The sequence below is a fragment of the Pieris rapae genome, chromosome 10 (genome assembly GCF_905147795.1).
Source record: "Pieris rapae chromosome 10, ilPieRapa1.1, whole genome shotgun sequence".
Classification (NCBI taxonomy): Eukaryota; Metazoa; Arthropoda; class Insecta; order Lepidoptera; family Pieridae; genus Pieris; species Pieris rapae.
In genome coordinates, this window is record NC_059518.1 from 2,566,598 (window position 1) to 2,585,327 (window position 18,730).

At 31.5% G+C, this 18,730-nt stretch overlaps 4 protein-coding genes across 5 annotated transcripts in view; 2 read left to right on the forward strand and 2 right to left on the reverse strand.

The window, feature by feature from the left end:
* The window catches only part of LOC111000106 (TATA-binding protein-associated factor 172), a 33,877-nt gene extending 21,932 nt beyond the window's left edge, over positions 1 to 11,945 (reverse strand). Inside the window, exons 1-7 of one of the 2 annotated variants that reach the window (XM_045629684.1) lie at positions 11,772 to 11,945; positions 10,421 to 10,449; positions 9,585 to 9,629; positions 6,254 to 6,431; positions 4,468 to 4,528; positions 2,103 to 2,246; positions 46 to 203 (exon numbers count right to left, since the gene is read on the reverse strand). In XM_045629684.1, coding sequence (XP_045485640.1) covers positions 46 to 203; positions 2,103 to 2,246; positions 4,468 to 4,528; positions 6,254 to 6,431; positions 9,585 to 9,595 — 552 coding nt within the window. In that variant the 5' untranslated portion in view covers positions 9,596 to 9,629; positions 10,421 to 10,449; positions 11,772 to 11,945. The remainder of the gene's footprint in view (positions 1 to 45; positions 204 to 2,102; positions 2,247 to 4,467; positions 4,529 to 6,253; positions 6,432 to 9,584; positions 9,630 to 10,420; positions 10,450 to 11,771) is intronic. The other variant, XM_022269451.2, reaches the window with a different exon arrangement.
* Positions 11,946 to 12,888: 943 nt separating this feature from the next.
* On the forward strand, positions 12,889 to 14,106 carry LOC111000146 (nucleolar protein 12). The gene is made up of 3 exons (XM_022269502.2): positions 12,889 to 13,074; positions 13,164 to 13,269; positions 13,341 to 14,106. The coding sequence occupies exons 1-3, from the start codon at positions 13,001 to 13,003 to the stop codon at positions 13,809 to 13,811; spliced, it is 651 nt and encodes a 216-aa protein (XP_022125194.2). The 5' UTR covers positions 12,889 to 13,000; the 3' UTR covers positions 13,812 to 14,106.
* LOC111000145 (endonuclease III-like protein 1) lies at positions 13,793 to 16,962 on the reverse strand. The gene is made up of 6 exons (XM_045629683.1): positions 16,637 to 16,962; positions 16,085 to 16,356; positions 15,873 to 16,007; positions 15,401 to 15,571; positions 15,168 to 15,327; positions 13,793 to 14,714 (listed from the first exon to the last, which is right to left on the reverse strand). Exons 2-6 carry the CDS (start codon positions 16,259 to 16,261, stop codon positions 14,134 to 14,136), a joined length of 1,224 nt encoding a protein of 407 aa, XP_045485639.1. The 5' UTR covers positions 16,262 to 16,356; positions 16,637 to 16,962; the 3' UTR covers positions 13,793 to 14,133.
* Positions 16,963 to 17,287: 325 nt separating this feature from the next.
* On the forward strand, positions 17,288 to 18,674 carry LOC111000111 (ER membrane protein complex subunit 3). The gene is made up of 5 exons (XM_022269461.2): positions 17,288 to 17,540; positions 17,615 to 17,753; positions 17,834 to 17,951; positions 18,114 to 18,275; positions 18,365 to 18,674. The coding sequence occupies exons 1-5, from the start codon at positions 17,392 to 17,394 to the stop codon at positions 18,535 to 18,537; spliced, it is 741 nt and encodes a 246-aa protein (XP_022125153.1). The 5' UTR covers positions 17,288 to 17,391; the 3' UTR covers positions 18,538 to 18,674.
* The last annotated feature ends 56 nt before the right edge of the window (positions 18,675 to 18,730 follow it).

The following is an 18,730-nucleotide window of genomic DNA, read 5'->3' on the forward strand; positions in this document are numbered from 1 at the left end:
GAAACATTAGTGAAAAAACACTTTATTAACACTATATTTTCTTACCCTCACGACATTCGTCTTATTTGGCTTCTCAATTTTGACTGGGCAGAGATCTTCGTTGGTGTAAACTGAGGTGAGATCGACACCCAAGGTCGCCGCCATATCTAGACCAAGGCGAGCATTCAACTGCTGACGTTGCTTTGCTAACCGCTCTTGCATTTCTGAAACAGCATCATAACCTTACCATGGAACCTTAAGATGTTAAGACAACCAAAGAAAAGAAATCTGTAGTTAGGAACAAAGTAACTATTGTTTGGTGACTTTAATTAATCTATTAAAGGTAAGAAAGTAAAACTTTATTATACATAACAAAAAATAATTTTGTTAAAGTGCACTAACCCCCACTTAAGGACACATTGTGTCGTTTGCAGCCAGTCTTTTCGATTAGACATTCAAAGTTAATTGTGTAGTTTCTAATTTATAGACTAGCTGACTCAGCAAACGTTGTTATGCCATGTTTTTGTGCCAAAAAATTAAAGTTTATAATTTACAAAAAAAACATAAGGGATGATTGTAGAGGGGTGAAAATTTAGGGTTGCATGTATTTTTGTATGGTGTATCGTAAAAAAATAAAAACGAAAAATGTTGTCTAAAAAATAAATAAAAAATTTTAGGGGTGGACCACATTTAGGGGGATATATTTTTAAATTTATATCCGTTTTTAAACGTTATTTTCTCTTACTCGCGATAGGCAAAGGACTACGTCTAAAGACTAAACAACCCGACACGACTCTCAATACTATTTCTAATTAATTTGAAAAATAATAATTCAGAAAACGTTATTTACTATCACCCGGCGCCTGCGCAATGCAGTTACGTAAACTAGATCAACTATGCAACACTTCTTAGAGAATGACACGTAATGTATAACTAATATTGTATATACAAGCCTTCGCGTGTCTCAATATTTACTTTCTACTGATAGTGGCTGTCCGATAATAAGCCAGTATATAAAGTTTACCAAAATCCTACTGATCGTTTAATGTTATGAAATCTAGCATATTCTTCAACATTTTCATTGCACAACATTTCGTTCCTATGATTAGCGCATTTAAGCAAGCTATATAAGTATCAATAAACAAGTTAGTGGCAATACAACCTTTTTAGGCCGGGGCCTCAGATATCTGTATCAGTTTTACAATCATTTGTCAATCAAATACACAAGTATCAACCTCCTGTGCCTGACACACGCCGGCCATCGACTTTAAGAGTACCGCACAGATACCGCATCGTGTGGCCGCGCTCTTAAAGTTAAGTCAAGGCGGTTTCCTCACTTTGTTTTCCTTCACCGTTCGAACGAATTAATTTAATATAATTAAAAAAAATATTATTACTTATATAATATAATTATAAAATAACGTAATAAACATGCATTGTTATCATATCAATAACACAATCTGAGAAATTTGCAATTAATTATAGAATAATCAGTTATTAAATCATCAATCAATGTAACTAGCCCGCTAGCATTTATCATATATGTATACGATAGCTTTTTATCAAATCTAATTGTATTATAAAAAGCATTCTCATTTTAAGATCCACATTATGTCAATATCATCATATTATCACGTCATATCATTTTATTAATTTAAAAATTATTTCTTCAAAAATTGCCTTTTCATGGTTCGTACCAGACTCTTGCATTGTTTCAAATATGCATAAAACTCAATATTTGACTTACTTAAGCTGTCTCGGAATATGATTAATAGCCGTATTAAGAATATTCATAGCACAAAGTAACGTGTATCATGTGTACACACACACACACATACACACCCTCACGTTCACACCAACACAGGGCACAGCCGAATTATTAAGTATTGAATAGGCTTCTTGATTTTTTCCTTTCGTAAATATTGAAACTTTTTGTTTATTATTATGTCCTTTTTTATTATATAATATAATATATGTTAACTGTAGAAATGCTAAATAAATAAATAATGTTTAAGGGTCTTCGTGAAACTTCTATACAGGAACCAGTCTCTGGTTCGACTTCCACCAATTTTATACAAATAGTATAATTTAATGAAGCGGCTAGTTTTACAAAGCACTATTACCTGCTGCTGATTGAGGCTCTTCCTCCATCTCGTACTCATGTCCCTCGGAGCCCATAAGATGAGCGCCATGTTCCAACACCCTCTCTATGTCGAATGTCTCGCATCGTAGAAGACTGAGTCCCTCTTCCTCTTTCTGATCTTCTTCTGGAATTTACAATTATAATATAAATTAACTTCCAAAGTATTTGTTATAAAAGTACAACTCGCAAGGCGTCCGACATGAAAACCCCATTGCAGGATATTTGATCAGAATTTAAAAACTATTTCTGATTGTGTATTTGTAACTTAAAACCTGTACAAATTGTAATTTTTCATAGTTTCTGTTTTAAAACCCCAAATTGAACATTCACGATTTCAAGCGCCCGCCAAAATGATTCTCTACTCAAAATGGCGTCGCATTGCTATTAATAACGTACTATCATCTATACCTGCAAATGTTTAAATAAACATTGAAGTTTTTTGCTTCTTTTTATCATAATTAAAAACAAAACTTCAATCAAAAACAGTCTCTGACGTGTTTAAATTTTTGATTAACATAGATTCCTTTTCTCAATAACTCTTTATTTTTAATTACAGAGCTCGCTCATTATTCTACTCTTTAATCTATTATTCGCGTTACATCTGCAGTGAAATCGCGTAGGAGTTCATTCGATGGAAATAAAATAATTGTTACCAGGTTACATACGATTTAAACATGTGTCTTATTGGCTTTTGCTGAATAAATAACTCAACATTAAAAACTGGTATGAATGTTAAAATTAAATTGATAACGTTAATGTATCCTGTAATATGAAGGAAATTCAGGTCATTTAATCAACACGGTTCGCTGCTTATAATTGTTATCGCACCTTTATAATGTCAACGTTTTAATGGAAAATATATACTTAATGATTACATGTATTTGTAATTTATTTTTACATAATGATATTTGTTAAAGAAAATTAGCAAAATAATTCCAACTTATTTAAACATTTTGGTAAATTAAAGGCTTAATTTAGGTATAACTCGTAGTTTTAATTTATGTATAAATGTAAGCGTGAGCATACAAAATGTAAAACCAAACACGTAATTTTTATCATAAACTAATGCATTAATATAATAATTATATTTACACATAAATGCTATCTTATAGACATTATGAGCTAAGCAAATTCAGTACAAATTATTATTACATAATATTTTAATATCATAAAAAAAATTACGTCACAAAAATAATACCAGAGACAAAGATGCCATTCTGTTATCTGTGCCATATAAAGATAATCACGGTCTTTGTCCTTTATCAGTCAAAATAAGGTCAACGCTCTCAAAAGTAACATGTCTCGGTATAAATATATCCGACCTACATATTATGTTAAAATATCGGTACAAATTGCGTAATCGTTATAAGGGACGGGTCTGAAGTGTAGCAGGGTAGAAGCTCACTGGTGTGGAAGTACGCAGCAAGAAGCCTCTTCCCCGGTGAACATTTTTTTTATAACCTTTAATTAATAATAAACATTCAATGGTGTATGAAGTAATGAAACTTTTCAATACAATGATTTCAGATTCGCACCAGTTCTAACAATCAATTATAAGTATTAGGTTACTCCAAGGTTCCGTTAATCAATTTCAAATACAAACAAATCATTTTATTCAAACGTCAATATCAATTATCTAATAACTTAATGGCAACAATTATCTGTTTATTTAAAAATATATTTTTCCTATCACGCGAAAAATTATAATCCCCACAGAAAATTGAAATAAGCTTTGGTGTAACAGCACAGATACTCTGTAACTCCCAGTTCTCCTGGTACTAACGCCCGTTTTCTAGAACGTCAATAATAAACCTTGTTATAGCATCTGTCAAACCATTTATTCTATGTGACTTTGACAACGCTCAATTCGAGGTACGAATGACTGAATTGAGCTACGAATATAATATATTGCTGAGAGTTACCTTCATCGGAATACAAAAGCGGTTTAATATTTGAAATTACAGAGTACGGCCACAGTTGTTATTACAAAGTTAAAACATACCAATTTCCTTAAAAAAATACCTTTTACCAATGAGATAATATATATCTTATATCGCGGCCTTTACAATCTGAATTATCCCCAAGAGTCCCGTCCCCACATAGACACTGGTGTTTCATTGCAGTGCTTCTCATCAGAAATAAAATAAGGAGGACCATTCATAGATTCTAATATTTGAGGACCTGGACGCACTGCATCAATTGTTTAATTACTCAGGATGCTAAGTTATCCTTGATTAATGTAATATAAAACATCTATAGAAATCACTAGTGTTCCTTTCTGAAGACAATTTTTTTAATGTAAGTAATTGTAATAGACGGGTAAATTGCTATATTTTAATACATACCTTTACAACCAGTGAAATTTGGATGCCATTCCGGGACGTTTGATAGAATCGCTTCAACTGCCTGAAAGAAAATATTGCGTATTTAGATAAATCCAGGCGTAAGGCGTCTGTAAATAAATAAAATAAAATAGGTTTATTATGGAACATAAGATAGACAGGTTTCACTTATTCCACGTCATTAAATTTGTACCGGTTGGTATCCCTAATCTTCGGCAAAGAAGACAATGGGTGTAGGCCGAGGGAAAAAGCCGACGTTAATATAGTCAGGTACCTACGTGTAAATTACGGGGCAAGCAAGCAGGCCACCTCTCCACTCAGATTTAAGGGTCGCTCTTTTCTTGACTAAGTCGAATTGTAATAGTATACATGAACAACGAAAGCAAATTTATTCTTTAATTATTATTTTTGCAGAAAATGGTACGTTAGGGAGGGTGTTAAGCGGTACCATCCCCATGTCTGCATGGGGCTCATGTCCCTCAATGCTTGAAAAGGCTTGCAATTGAAACAGTCAGAAACGACCCTACGTCAAATGAATTTGGAAATACGTCAGTGTTTTGCTGGTTCCACATAGTGGAGGTGCGAGGCAAAAACTTCCTTAAAAACAAGGTCGAGTGAAATATTATATACAATCATTACTTATATATAATAAGTAAAGACTATAGGTTCAATCTGTCATTTTATGACACAAGTATTATATAATTTCTTTAACTAAAGACTAAAAATCAAAAAAATGATTCTGAATCATTCACAACCAATTCGTTTTCAGACTGTAAAATGATTATTTTATATTGTTTATTTTATAGGAAAAATACTCATTTAAAATTGACAATTAACAAAGCATATTTCCTTTGAGTTACACAATACATAACAAGTTGTTCAGGGCGTGGCAAGTAGGTTAATTCCTAATTACGTTCACTGCATTTAGGTGCGGCGGACACCTTTGGCTAATTGACATTGAACATAGTATATAACAGCTTTCACGGTCATAAGGCATGCAACAACTTAGGGTCATATACAGAAATAATCTTAGCTCAAAGTCTGACTTCCACGTGTATTTATTTAGTATAGGATTTTGACATAAGGGAATCATAGTTCGCGCTGTCAAAAAAATTTTGCCGCTTTACAATATTCATAGCTGACATACTGCTGGTACCATCTTTGTCAGACTGGTGCCTATTATAGGTCAGTGACCAAGACCTGTTACCACAGGACTTCTATCCTTACCTCGCGGACAGAAAATATACTATGACTAAAATGAAGTTATACACAAAATTACACTAAACTGGTTTGAATAAAACATGTGTAAACGAATCCAATTTCAAGCCTACTTCAAATGGCTAATAAATATAAATATGGAAAATATTTTTTCTCTTACACAAGAGCATTACTGCATTATGTATCCTAAAATTAATACAAAAAATAAATCGTAACATGTATTATACCAACGTCTTTAATAAGAATGAACTCAAAAACTACTGGAGTTATTAAAAACACAAACGCATCAGTTATATAATAAATTGTATAAACAACCTTGAAGCTAGTTAATAATAGTATTCAATACAATACCTACAAAACAGTTGTATAATAAATTCAGAATATTAACCCAGGTCAGCCTATTATAATTTTTATTTATGTCGCAATGTTTACAATTAATTATAAAGTAGGTTATGTACGATAACCCCGTACCGATACAGCACATTTGCGCTCCTCGCTGAACAATTGTACACTTCTTCTGATTTAAACCGTAAAACTGTAATACAGACGTTCTGGAAAAAGGTTCTCAAACCTGCGTAGCAGCAATCCTAGTCTCCCATGCTGGCGAACGAAAGTGCTTCATAAGCCTTGCCAGCAGCCGATGGAGTTCTTCCGGGTGTGCCTTCTGCACCTCACCCAGTTGCCTAGCTGCAGCGCGCCGAGTTGCTGGACCGGTGCCAGCTTCCAGCAACACGAAGAGACGGTCCAACCTACAGTTGAAATATGTATGTGTGAGTTAGACTCTACAATTAGTCCTTATATAATTAGACATTTAATATTGGGGTAAAAAATAAAATATACTTATAAGGAATTTCTTTACATATCATAAGCTACAAGGAAGTAGGAAGATCGTCATTATCAGACGGTAGGTATAGAGAATTGTTTGGATGTTATGAATTAAATTTATATAAATTTGGCTATTATAAAGCGGACTAATCCACGCCTAATTGACATAAAAACAAAAGTAAAAAAATCTACCAAGAAACCAAAATTATGACGATTAAACTACTATATGTTTACAGAATCTTAATAAAAAAAATTAAGTAACTCTCTCCATAGTAGCTTATTATTTTAAAAAATCAAATACACAACTATAAATTCTTCGTGCTCCGCGTCCGTACTATAGATGCAATATTCATCGAGCGAGTTTGATCATCTTGCCGAAGCCGCGTACAAACTATTTGGAGGACTGATTAAATAATTGCACACCCTCACCTTATTAGGTATGAGAGTGTATTACAGTTACCGTCTAATATTTGCAACATGGCGCGTTTGATAAATTCAAAAAGGCAATTAAAAAAACATGCTAGAGTGAACATTTCTTTTAAATTTTTTTTCATTTCTTATCCGGTACACTCTTGACAGAGCAGTCGCTATGTAGTAATAGAAGGGGCAAATGCGCTTCACGACGTTCCGCCATCGTTGCGAGTGAACATAGTAGACTAAAATTGGGACGGCTAATGGCGACATGTACCTACATAAAAAAAAAATGTGAGCCGTCACGGGACGCCTGGTAGATGTGAACGATGTTTCACATCTACCAGGCGTTAGACGCGACATTATTTTGTAAAAGTAATATGCAGAAAAGAACAGAGTGTGATAGGAACCAGGTAATATGTCATAATGATAAAATAAAATATTACGATTTTTATTCCAGATAACGATGGCTATTTGTTGAATAAACATTATTTTTAATATGAAATTTACTACTGCATTTAGAATTAATATCACCGATTTCTGGCGTGGCGACGCGTCGCCACGGCATGCGTCGCCACGCCGGAAATCGGTTTTACGTGCGGCTATAGATGTTTCACATCAAAAAACAAAAGAGATTTACTATATACGATCCATCTCTTAGGGTTATTTGTAGAAAAAACTCTGTAAATAATAAAGAACTGTTGCCTGAATTAAAAATGCTTTGCGACAGGCGACCAAGACCAAACGAATAATATAAGAATTATAAATAGCTTACATGACACATCACGTCCATACAAATTCGTGTGGCGTAGTGTTTTTGTGCCAGGCTTCTGGTTTTATGACTATCCTGACGTCACTATTTTCATACTTATTTACGAAAACTTAATATGGTTGATAACATGACATTATCATCGATAACAATAAACTTAAAAAAAGAAATGTGAAGAAGTGATAAAAGAGTGTGAAACCAAATTTACAATACATAAGGAAAAATAGTGTTAAAAAAACTCAATGATATCTTAATATCAATAAAGACAACTAATATATAAAAAATAAAATGTAAATTTATAGATAAAACATGATAATTAAATTAATTAAATATATGTCATTTAATCTAATATTACTATTAATCTGTTTAGAAGTCCGAACTAATTCGACTTAGGGTCCTTCCATAAAGAGAGCTTATCAAATTTTAAACGGCCGGCAACGCAATCGAGCATTCTGGCATTGAGCGTGACCATGGGTGGCGATATCACTTAACATCAGATGAACCTCCTGCCAGTTTTCGCCCTATTCTATACAAAACAAAATTATCAGAAACATGTTCCCTGAACATGAACATAAATAAATCAGTGGCGCTACAGCCTCTATAGGTCTTGGCCTCAGATTTTTGAATCTGTTTCATTATCATTTTAAATCTAATAGGCAAGTAGGTGATCCGCCCCCAGTGCCTGACACACGTCGTCGACTTTTTGGGTCTAAGATATGTCGGTTTCCTCGCGATGTTTTCCTTCACCATTCGAGCAAACGCGCACATAGAAAGAAAGTCCATACCTCAGATATGAGAGTCGCACGCTGAAGCCACTAGGCCAACACTGCTGTTCCCTGATTTACTTTAAAATTGTCAATTAACGCAGTTTTCAATATCATTTCAATGTTTGACCTTCAAAAATAATAAGGCGCCACACGTCTACGACCACTCACAAAAATAGTTGAACCACTTTCAAACTCGTTATCCAAAGCGTACGCATTTCATTTATCGATTAGTTATTATTGCCCATTTAAAATCAAATAACCTATATATATAATTTAAAGTTAAAGTAAGTGGTAAATATAATTTAAGTTAAGCATAAGGACATTTTAGCTTAATTATATCATAAAATACAAACATGTATGTACACGAATGTTGTAAATACAACATGTATGTAACATAAAATTTACCTACGATACGAAATCAGATATGTATCGTAAAAACAACTAGTTACTGAGATAATTTCACATTTATAGCCTATAACCTCCTGTGTATAAGGTATAAGGAAAAATATGACATTTTTTAATTGTACCTTTTTAGTTTAGCTGTAACCAACAAGCTTACTATGTTACGGCAAATAAATCTCTATTTCAATAAATTTACAAGTTATGCCACCTCAGCGCTACGACCATTGATACTTCATCACAAATTAGTTCCGTCATAAGCTAGTTTTTTGTTTAAGATAGAGAATATCAATGTCTTCTTAGTTAGTCATTGAAATCGCAATAAATTAAATAGCAAGTTACGTAGACTTGCTGATACTGTCAAAACCGTTTCAAGACGATATCGTTTAGATCAGCATACCGGTTATATTAACCAAAATCACAGGTCTCGGCCGAATTCTATGTATTAAGTACTTAATAACAACGTCATCAGCCGATACGACCAAATATTTATAGTCCCTTCGAGGTCGCTGTAACAGATTTTGACTGTATGTACGAAATTATATACGGATAGGTAGTCTGTTTCTGAACATTGCGAATTTATCAAGATAATTCAGAGTGCCGCTTACTTAATATGTTTTCCGTACATCAAAAATGTATTGGATTTTATCATACATCATTTTAAAATAAAACGTATGTATAGTAGGGACAGTTCGAAGGTCTATACTGAACCCTAATAATCAGATACATACCTTGATGTCATTTTCGCCTGTTCACGTGTTGCTGTATAGATGTTCCTAGAAAAATAATTTATTTCAATAACGATAACAATTACATTATTAAACATTTTATTGCAGAAGGATTACTTATTAGTATCATCAAAATATTAGTTCATGTAGTTTCGACAGGTTCGATTCTAAATATGTTTTTCTCTTTCTATGTTAGTTATTATTTCGATATACCTTATAATTCAGAATTTATAACGACTTTATTTAAAATATAAAAGTATCAATTATCATACTGATTACACGAAATCATAGATTAATAATAACACCGGACATTAAGCTGACAACTTGTCAGCTTTAAGCAGCAGCTCGAAGCTGTCCAAAAATTACATTTATTATCTTCTATAGATGCGTAAGCGAGTAGCAGTAAGCAACCGCCTATGGACACATACTAGGGAAGGCTTGCGAGTTTGTTATCGGCCATTGAAACGCTGTACGCTCTTTTCTCGAAAGACTTTAAGTCAAAGCCTTTCAATTTTAGAGCAAAGGGGACTATAGTCCATCAACTTAGACATACATATTCTCTTTTCAATTATGTTTACAGTATTTTACACAGAGAACAGAAGTCGTGTAATCTGCTAAAACGATTGACACACTTTCTTTTTATCAATGCTATTCTCATCTCGTGTATTGTATGTGTTTGTTTAACAACTTTCATCTAAATAACTTGTTTTATAAGTGCTTTGAAGATGCTATGTTTTGTCTTATTCATGATTTATTAAAAAATGTGTACAACCCTTCTTTATTTGAATCAAGGATTATATTATATTAGCCTAAGGATACTAAAACTTTACTTTAATTACCTTTAATTCTTTTTGTGGGATGCCATTTTCTGCATTTTCATTGCACAACATTCATGCAATTAAATAAATGTATGATTTTAAATGTCCAATTTTTTTTACACCTTAAGCATTCAAACATTCATTAAATATTTACCTTTCTTTCACAATTTTAGCAAAGTTTTTGTTCAGAGATAAGATAATAATTTCTAATAAACAACAATGTTATTAGAAATTAACAGGTTCAAATGTTAAGTTCTGTTGTCAAAAATCTTATATATATACTACTTGTCTAGTAGTTCCGAACAAGGTCAATCTCTAATATTCGTATTTCCAAAATATTAAAACACACATGAACATCAGTTCCACGGCTAGTTAAATATAAACCTGTATCATGAATGCTAAATAATAAAACTCTTTTATGATTCAGTAAGCATCATCACATTTGATCCTGTTGACCCCTTTTATTACCATAATTATCCTAATAGGCTAGCTATTAGATTCAGTAGATAACTCTAATGGGTATTTTTGCTATAATAAAAGATATAAGTACCTACTACTTATTCCATATATATTTTTATTTGTAATAGTATTGTATCAAAAATTGCTAATACTAGGCACAATCTGAACACATTTGAGCATTGGAATATATTTTAATGAGTTTTTTTTTTAAATATAATATATATTTATAACTGTTTTCAATTCACATGAGCATGTATTTTAGTCTATTTATCGAACATGGGACAATAAAGTTAACCTGCTTAAACTATATGAATGTAATCAAAGCTTGCACAAAAAGCTCTTTGGTAATAATAGAATGTAGTTAACAAAATCATATGTATAATCTTACGATTTATAATATTGTTAATATGTACCTAAAATACTAAATTAACAATAATGTTCTATAAATATGTAGTTATTTCTTTATACTACGTATTTATATGATATTAATTCGAATTGATTAATAATTACGATTTGTATCGTAAATCGATATCCGTGTATATATATCACGCAGCACGTCTATTTATTCATCAATATCACAACGAAATACCGTTGTTTAGGATACTAAAATCAAAATATGTTTTTAATGTTCTAGATTTAGAACAGAAAAACGCAATAAAACTGTAACGGTAACGTGATACGAGCCTTCCGCGCATGTTAACATATGGCTGGTCACTTAGCATTAACACGGCATTCACTTATTATACGATTCCTTATATTTCATTTCAGTACATATATCTACCCTTTCGTACGACCTTGTAATTGTTTATCAACGCGGACGAAAAGGTGCAAAAAAAATTCGAGACAATTTTATAATGTAAAATCAATATCATTTAAGTACTTTCTTTATACGGTTGTACTTAACAGTAGCTACCTTTTCCAAATATCACGATATCACGTCACTGCATCCAATCCATTCCATAATTTAAAACACTTAAAATCGCACGCAAAATCATTTTCGTCAAAATACACAAATAAAAAAAACCAACGTGACGAAAGGAAGCGCATCGTTCAAGTTTCAAATATATACTGACAGCCATGATGCTGATGAGTCCGACTTTATTGTGCACTTGGGCGCTGATTGGCGCAGAATCGGTGAAATAAAAATAATTATCAGATGTTTCTACCAATCAAATGACAGAGTTCCAAACAAATATTGGTAGAGTGCCAAAAATCGGTATTTCTTAACGTCACAGGAATATAGATATATTTTAAAAGTTCACCAGATACGTCAATACTACGTTACTTAACGAAAGTTATAGGTATTGAAGGTCAAATAATATTTTACTTATAAGTTGTACATATTATCAAATAGCAACACGCAGAATAATTAAATATATTTTCACTACTTATTAGCTCCACCAATGACAGAATGCATTTCTGAAAGCAGACCAGTGTAGTATTATTATATTGCATTACTTGTGCCTACGGTATTGTTTTATTTAGAAAGTTATTTTTTACAATTGTAATTTCTTTGTTGATTTAACGAAGACACTAAGACATAAGTTATATATATAAAAAAAATCTGCGCATATTAATTTAATGATTAAGAATCAAACTCATGTTGTTTTTGTTGTAATGGGCTCATTGACATTATTACTTGGAAACCTAACATTGATACCAGCTATATATATAGCTCTTAAATGTTTAATAACATGTATAACTAATGTATAACATGTATAATAATATGTCACCTAGATTTTTTGAAGTATCCAGACGGAAAATATTCTACAATCGTTTAGGCTAATACTTATTTTCATTTTACATATTATAAAAAATTAAGCAAAAATTTAGAGTTTGAGTAAATTATCCGTATTAGAATTTTCAGATTCATATTTCATACTCAAGTCTTATCTCGTATAATTATACAAAAGTGGTTTTGTTTTTTCTATTTACATTCTTAATTCCGATTCGGTTTTTCCTTTGACATCACTATGATATCAGCTGATATTGACATATGACAAATGACGTATTTAGGTTAGATTTCTGACAATTTAAAAATACATGTGTTGTACTTGTAAGTTTTGTAATTTGTATATCGCTAAATGGTTTTACCTTCTAATGAGACATTATTTGTTGAAATAGGTTTTAATTTGTAAAAAAATGGGTAAAAACCGAAATAAGACTTCTGAAAAAAAAAAGAAAATTAGTGTTGTCTTCGATGAGGGTAAAAGAAAGTAATATTCTAATTCATATATGTAATGTATTCAGAATGCATTTTTTATAATTTACCAAACTTCACTTATTGTTAATCTTGTTGTTTCAGGGACTTTTTGTGTGGTTTTCGTAAAAGAAAATTAGAGCGGAAAAAGAAAGCTCAAGAAGAAATACAGCGTTTACTAAAGGAAGAAATAAAAAGAATTAAACAGGAGGTATGTACATTTGTAAGTAGTGGAATAGTTTTATGATTGGTTTTAGATTAATTATTTATGGTATTTTTTAGAATAAAGAATCATATAAAAAGCTTGTTGTATCTTCACGTCCAATTCCTGACTTAGAGCAAATACTTCAAGAAGAGTATGAAGATGAAGATGTTAATGTTAAAATTGTAGAACTTTCATCAGATACACTACAAAAGAAAGATATTGTAATTGGTGAAAATAGGCCAAGAGTTAAAAAAGAGAAAGATGCTAATGTTAAAAAGGAAAACAATAGTCTTAATAAAGTTCCAGGCATGGGGTCAGACGTTGAAAATGAATCTGTTGAATCAGAAGATGAGAAAGAATTAAAAACAAAGAAAGAAGTTAAACAATTACTAAAAAAACAAGCTACTAAAAAATTACAAAAGAGCAAAGTTTTTCAAATGAAAAATAAACTAGACAGGGTACAAAATAAGAAAAGTCAAAAGAAAAAAGTAAAGAATGAACAAAGAAAGGATAAATCAAAAAAGAAAAATCATAGGAAAAAGCATTAAATTTATTTATAGAGGTATTGTGTTACCATAATATTCATGATTATATCTAATCTCGATGTATCATACAGATTGTAATAATTATTACATTTAAGTAACAGGATTTCAGATCATTTTACAATAAGGTTAATGTTAAGAATGCGTCAACAGTTCTTGTATAAAAAAGATTTGGTATTTTGCCAGCTGAGATATAATTTAAAATGTTGTTAAACCATCCTGTTTTCCTTCATCTATACTTTCAACAAAACTAACGTTTGATCATAATTAATAACCTTTATTAAATAAAATGAATATCTCTTATATGGTTACCTTTTTTAATTAAACATTAAGCTGTATGCTGAATTCCAGTAGTTTTTAGTCTAGGTGATTTTCTGGCCTTTATTTTGGACTCTTGTTTATTTTGGTTATCTTTAACATTCTTTTGTTTCACTGTGTCCTTGCTTGTCGATTCTAAATCTTCTTTGAGATTTTTTACAGCTTTTCTTTTTGTTGGTGAAATTATACATTCTTTGGTTGTCTGTAATGTTGGTGATTTAGGTCTTTTTAAATTTATTGGAGACTTTTCTATTTTTAGTTTAGGAAGTATTTGAGGAGATTTTTTTGGAGTCTTTTCTGTAGACAGTGGTTTCTCCTCGTCTTTCTCTCCAATTTTTTTTGTTGGAGTCTTTTTAGGAGACTTTTTGATAAGTCTTGATGGACAAATGTCTTTATTTAAACATTCATCACAGTTTGGCCCAATGGGTAAACATATTGTCTGTCCAAAACCCACCATTAAATGATTTACTTCACTCCACAGTTCAAATGGTAACCAGGATTGTAGAGCTTTTCTTGTGTCCTCAGGTGTAGCTGTTGGGTTCTTGACCCATCCTATTCTATTACTTATTCTATGCACATGTGTATCTACACCTGTAAACGAACACAACCACATAGGTTAATTTATTTAATTTCTCTATTTTGTCTGCAGATTGGCCATGTGCCAGAGATATACAGCTAACTAAGCTCAAGGAGTTACATAAAAAGCTAAAATGTGTTTCACATGTCATCAGCTCTGCAGTCAAAACATTATATTATTGTTTAGGAGATATATCACTTTACTACTTTAGAAAATGTTGGGCTAAAATTAAATGAAAATGTAATAAGAAAAAAGTTGGTATTATACAAATGCATTTAAAATATAGTAATTATTTTATAGAAATCTAGTTAAATACTTGTGACTATACAAACAAGTACCTAGTCTATGCCACACATCCTTAACACCCATGGCTAAAAGTAGAAAGAAAGTCATCTGAATCAGGCCCCAAATTCTAAAATTTTATTAGAATGTTAAAAAAAATTATTATAATCAAAACAAGTTTTTACCAATTCCTGTGACTTTATTCCAAGCAACCTTCATACAAATGTGAGCCATTTTAGGTCCTACTCCATTGAGCTTACATAATTTTTCTGCTGAATCAGGAATGTCACTGTTGTACTGCTCTTTCAAAGTTTGTGTTGTCTTCTTTATGTACTTTACTTTTGTCTGTTAAAAAAATAATAATAAGCAACATACAATGTTGTCTTAAAAATAAAGAAGCATTTGTAAAAATTATTACCTTCCAAAACCCAACAGGATAAATAAGTGTTCCTAATTCTTCATCGCTCATTGCTAAGATATTGTCTACAGTCAGGCCTCTCTGCTTTAGACGCTCCATAGCCGCAAATGTTACTTGGTCTTTAGTTTGACTCGAAAGCATTAAAGATATTAATGACTGGTATCTTATTTCCTACAATTACAGCAAGATTACAATAATTGGACAGTCAAATTCACACACTTGTATAATATACCAGTTTTGGTTGTAATAATTTTACTTAAAATTTCAAATCAGATCAGCACAAATTTTTATTTAAAAAAAACATATTAAAGGTTTAATTTATTTTTTTAATTTTAATCCCGTGTACTGACTTTGATATAATTACATGTAAATAAATATATTTTTATGTAAAATTATTGCCAGTATTTCTCAGTCATTATTGTATTTTAAACTTATACATGGCTTAATTCATGTATCTTAGATGAGTTTTTACCTTCGGTGAAGCATTTTCGTCCATACACATATGGCAACCCATTGTATCAACTGGTGCATCATGATTAGCTCTCATGTTTCTCAAATTCAAAAGAAACTCTTGCCAATTAGAAGGCTCCCATAAGCCCTCAGGAACCTACAGTATAAATAATAAAACAAAGTACATATTTAAAATGTTAAACAATACTTAAGTGCTACATCCATACTTGTTACCTGTTTCTTTGGAGAATTTTCTTCAAATTCGATTTTAATATGAGGTTTCTTTTCAAACTTATATTCATTTAGGTCAGAAGTTATTGTCTCTTTGGGCAGATTTGCTCCTTTCATAAGTTCAATCTTTTTGTTAATTTCTTCAGAAGCGCAGGTCAATACTGCTTTCTTACGCGGCATTTTCAGTATAGTTTTTAGGCAAATATTAATAATTATTGTAATTCTATCCGATAAATATTTATTACATTGAAGGTGTCAGAAAAATTAATTTTAATTTATGGGATGTTCTATATTTTTATAAATCACAACCCATTTTTATCTTTGTTAAATTGATATATTTCTTCACAAACAACGGTAATTAATTTATATTCTTATAGAAAGGCTCATAGGAAAAATACATGCTCACTCATCTTAAAAGTCTGTTCTGAGTGACGTCTGTTTTCTTCTTTTCTAAGTGTCCTGTATTTATATTGCCACATACATCAAAATCGTATGGAAAATACTACACCATATAGTATCCTACATTTTAGTGCGTATCTACGATACGCTACAAATTCAATATACTTTGTAGCTTGTGGGTTGTGTTGTCAGTCGTAGACGTAGTGGATCAAATCATCAAAATTCAAATTAACGCGTAAATCTGCATATTTTCGCAAACACTACACTAAACAAACCCACAGCATATATAAAGTCAATTTGAATAAGGCATTATACAGATAAAATAATTATTATAGTTAAAACGGTTACATGTCTTCCCAAGACCCATTCGGGGAGATTCATTTAAAAATACTTTTACTATGAGCAGTAAAATCATAATCTAATCTTAGTTAATAAAATTACTAAACAGACTGAGCTGGTTGCCTCACTAGCGCACATCTTTGAACATACAGAGTTTGTGGGAGTTACAATTATTTATTATAATAATTGTAGTTTTTAAAATTCAATACATTTTTTACTTTTTTATAGAAATATTTATAATGTTATGCCAGTTTTAAGTAAAAGTAAGAAAACTATACCCGAGAAGAAATAAAAAAAACATATCAAAAGAAAACAAAGGGATAAATAAGCTAAGCTACAAATCGTTTGTCTACGGTTACAGAGTATGTTAGAGAATAGATTACCTTTTCTACGGGTGACAGTCTAGACTCCAGAGATTTAAGATCTAATCTTAAGTCAAAACATTGTTTTGACTTATGATAGACTAAAGACTTGTAAAGTAGACTATTTCATTTCAAGTTTGTAGGTGTTAAGCCATAATTTAAACAAGGTTAACTTTTAATTTTAAACAACTGAACATTAATTTCTGAGATATGGTGGAACTTCTATTAGATCCTAAAATAAGATTATGGGTGTTCTTGCCCATAGTAGTTATTACCTTTTTGGTTGGTATCGTAAGGCATTATGTTTCGATAATACTATCTTCCCAGAAGAAAATTGAATTGATTCAGGTGCAAGATAGGTAAATATAAATTGCATTCAAGTTTTGCTGTAGAGATATCTAAATAAAAGCCTAACCTTCTTCATTAATTTCAGTCAAGTGATGATACGTGCTCGCCTGCTACGCGAAAATGGGAAGTATTTACCTCGTCAGTCGTTTGCTATGAGGCGTCATTGGTTTAATAACGAAGAGACTGGTTATTTTAAAGTACAGAAACGACCATCAAATGCTCAGGTAAAAACTGGCTGAACCAGTAATTATGTAGAACTAAATATTCAACTTTTTATTCAATAAATGGTTTTATTTCATTTTAGAATCCTATGACTGACCCGGGTATGATGACAGATATGTTAAAGGGCAATGTCACAAATGTTTTGCCTATGATTGTTATTGGTGGTTGGATTAATTGGATGTTCAGTGGTTTTCTTACAAGTAAGTCTTAATTTAGTCTCCTTAATGTAGTCTGGTAGGGTGTAGCACAATGGAATTAAAATAATCAAATGTATAATTGAAGTGAATCATTCTGATAACCCTAGAAAGAAAATGCTATGAAATTGTTGTAAAAAATTGTGCCAACCTTTTTGTATCCTTCAGCTAAGGTGCCATTTCCCTTGACCCTGAGATTTAAACCCATGCTGCAGCGTGGTGTGGAGTTAGCATACTTAGATGCATCTTGGGTATCATCAGCGTCATGGTACTTCCTCAATGTATTTGGCCTTAGAACTATCTACGCTTTGGTTCTTGGTGAAAATAATGGTAAGTAATTTTAGGTCTGATATATTTGGTTTGAAACTAATGTATATTATATCAATTCTTGTTACATTTGAATGTTTTAACTATTTTAGCTGCAGATCAGTCTAAGGTAATGCAAGAACAAATGTCAGGTGCAGCAATGGCTATGCCTCCAGACCCAAAAGCAGCATTTAAGGCTGAATGGGAAGCTTTAGAAATAACTGACCACCGTTGGGCTCTTGCGACAGCTGAAGCTGATTTGTTATCACAGAATAATATATCATAATTCAAAATTAAGAAAAACAGATTTTTAGCGTTTAGCTAGATGAATAAGTTTTTAATATGTGTCTTTATTGGATTATGTATTTATTATATGCCAATGTATAAAGTCTACACAAGCAGGTGATTGTTTTTATTTGTTAATATTAATTTATTGATAAATAAACATTCTGTAATAGTATAAAAGGTCTTATTTAAGT

Excerpts from the sequence above, each read along its gene's own strand:
- LOC111000146 (XM_022269502.2), top strand. The coding sequence starts at position 13,001 with ATGGGTAAAAACCGAAATAAGACTTCTGAAAAAAAAAAGAAAATTAGT. Across the intron at positions 13,075-13,163 it reads TTCGATGAGGGTAAAAGAAA|GGACTTTTTGTGTGGTTTTC; the intron begins GTAATATTCTAA and ends TTGTTGTTTCAG. Across the intron at positions 13,270-13,340 it reads TAAAAAGAATTAAACAGGAG|AATAAAGAATCATATAAAAA; the intron begins GTATGTACATTT and ends GGTATTTTTTAG.
- LOC111000111 (XM_022269461.2), top strand. The coding sequence starts at position 17,392 with ATGGTGGAACTTCTATTAGATCCTAAAATAAGATTATGGGTGTTCTTG. Across the intron at positions 17,541-17,614 it reads TTGATTCAGGTGCAAGATAG|TCAAGTGATGATACGTGCTC; the intron begins GTAAATATAAAT and ends CATTAATTTCAG. Across the intron at positions 17,952-18,113 it reads GTTCAGTGGTTTTCTTACAA|CTAAGGTGCCATTTCCCTTG; the intron begins GTAAGTCTTAAT and ends TGTATCCTTCAG.
- LOC111000145 (XM_045629683.1), bottom strand. The coding sequence starts at position 16,261 with ATGCCGCGTAAGAAAGCAGTATTGACCTGCGCTTCTGAAGAAATTAAC. Across the intron at positions 16,008-16,084 it reads AAAATTCTCCAAAGAAACAG|GTTCCTGAGGGCTTATGGGA; the intron begins GTAACAAGTATG and ends TTTATACTGTAG. Across the intron at positions 15,572-15,872 it reads ACGAAAATGCTTCACCGAAG|GAAATAAGATACCAGTCATT; the intron begins GTAAAAACTCAT and ends CTGTAATTGTAG.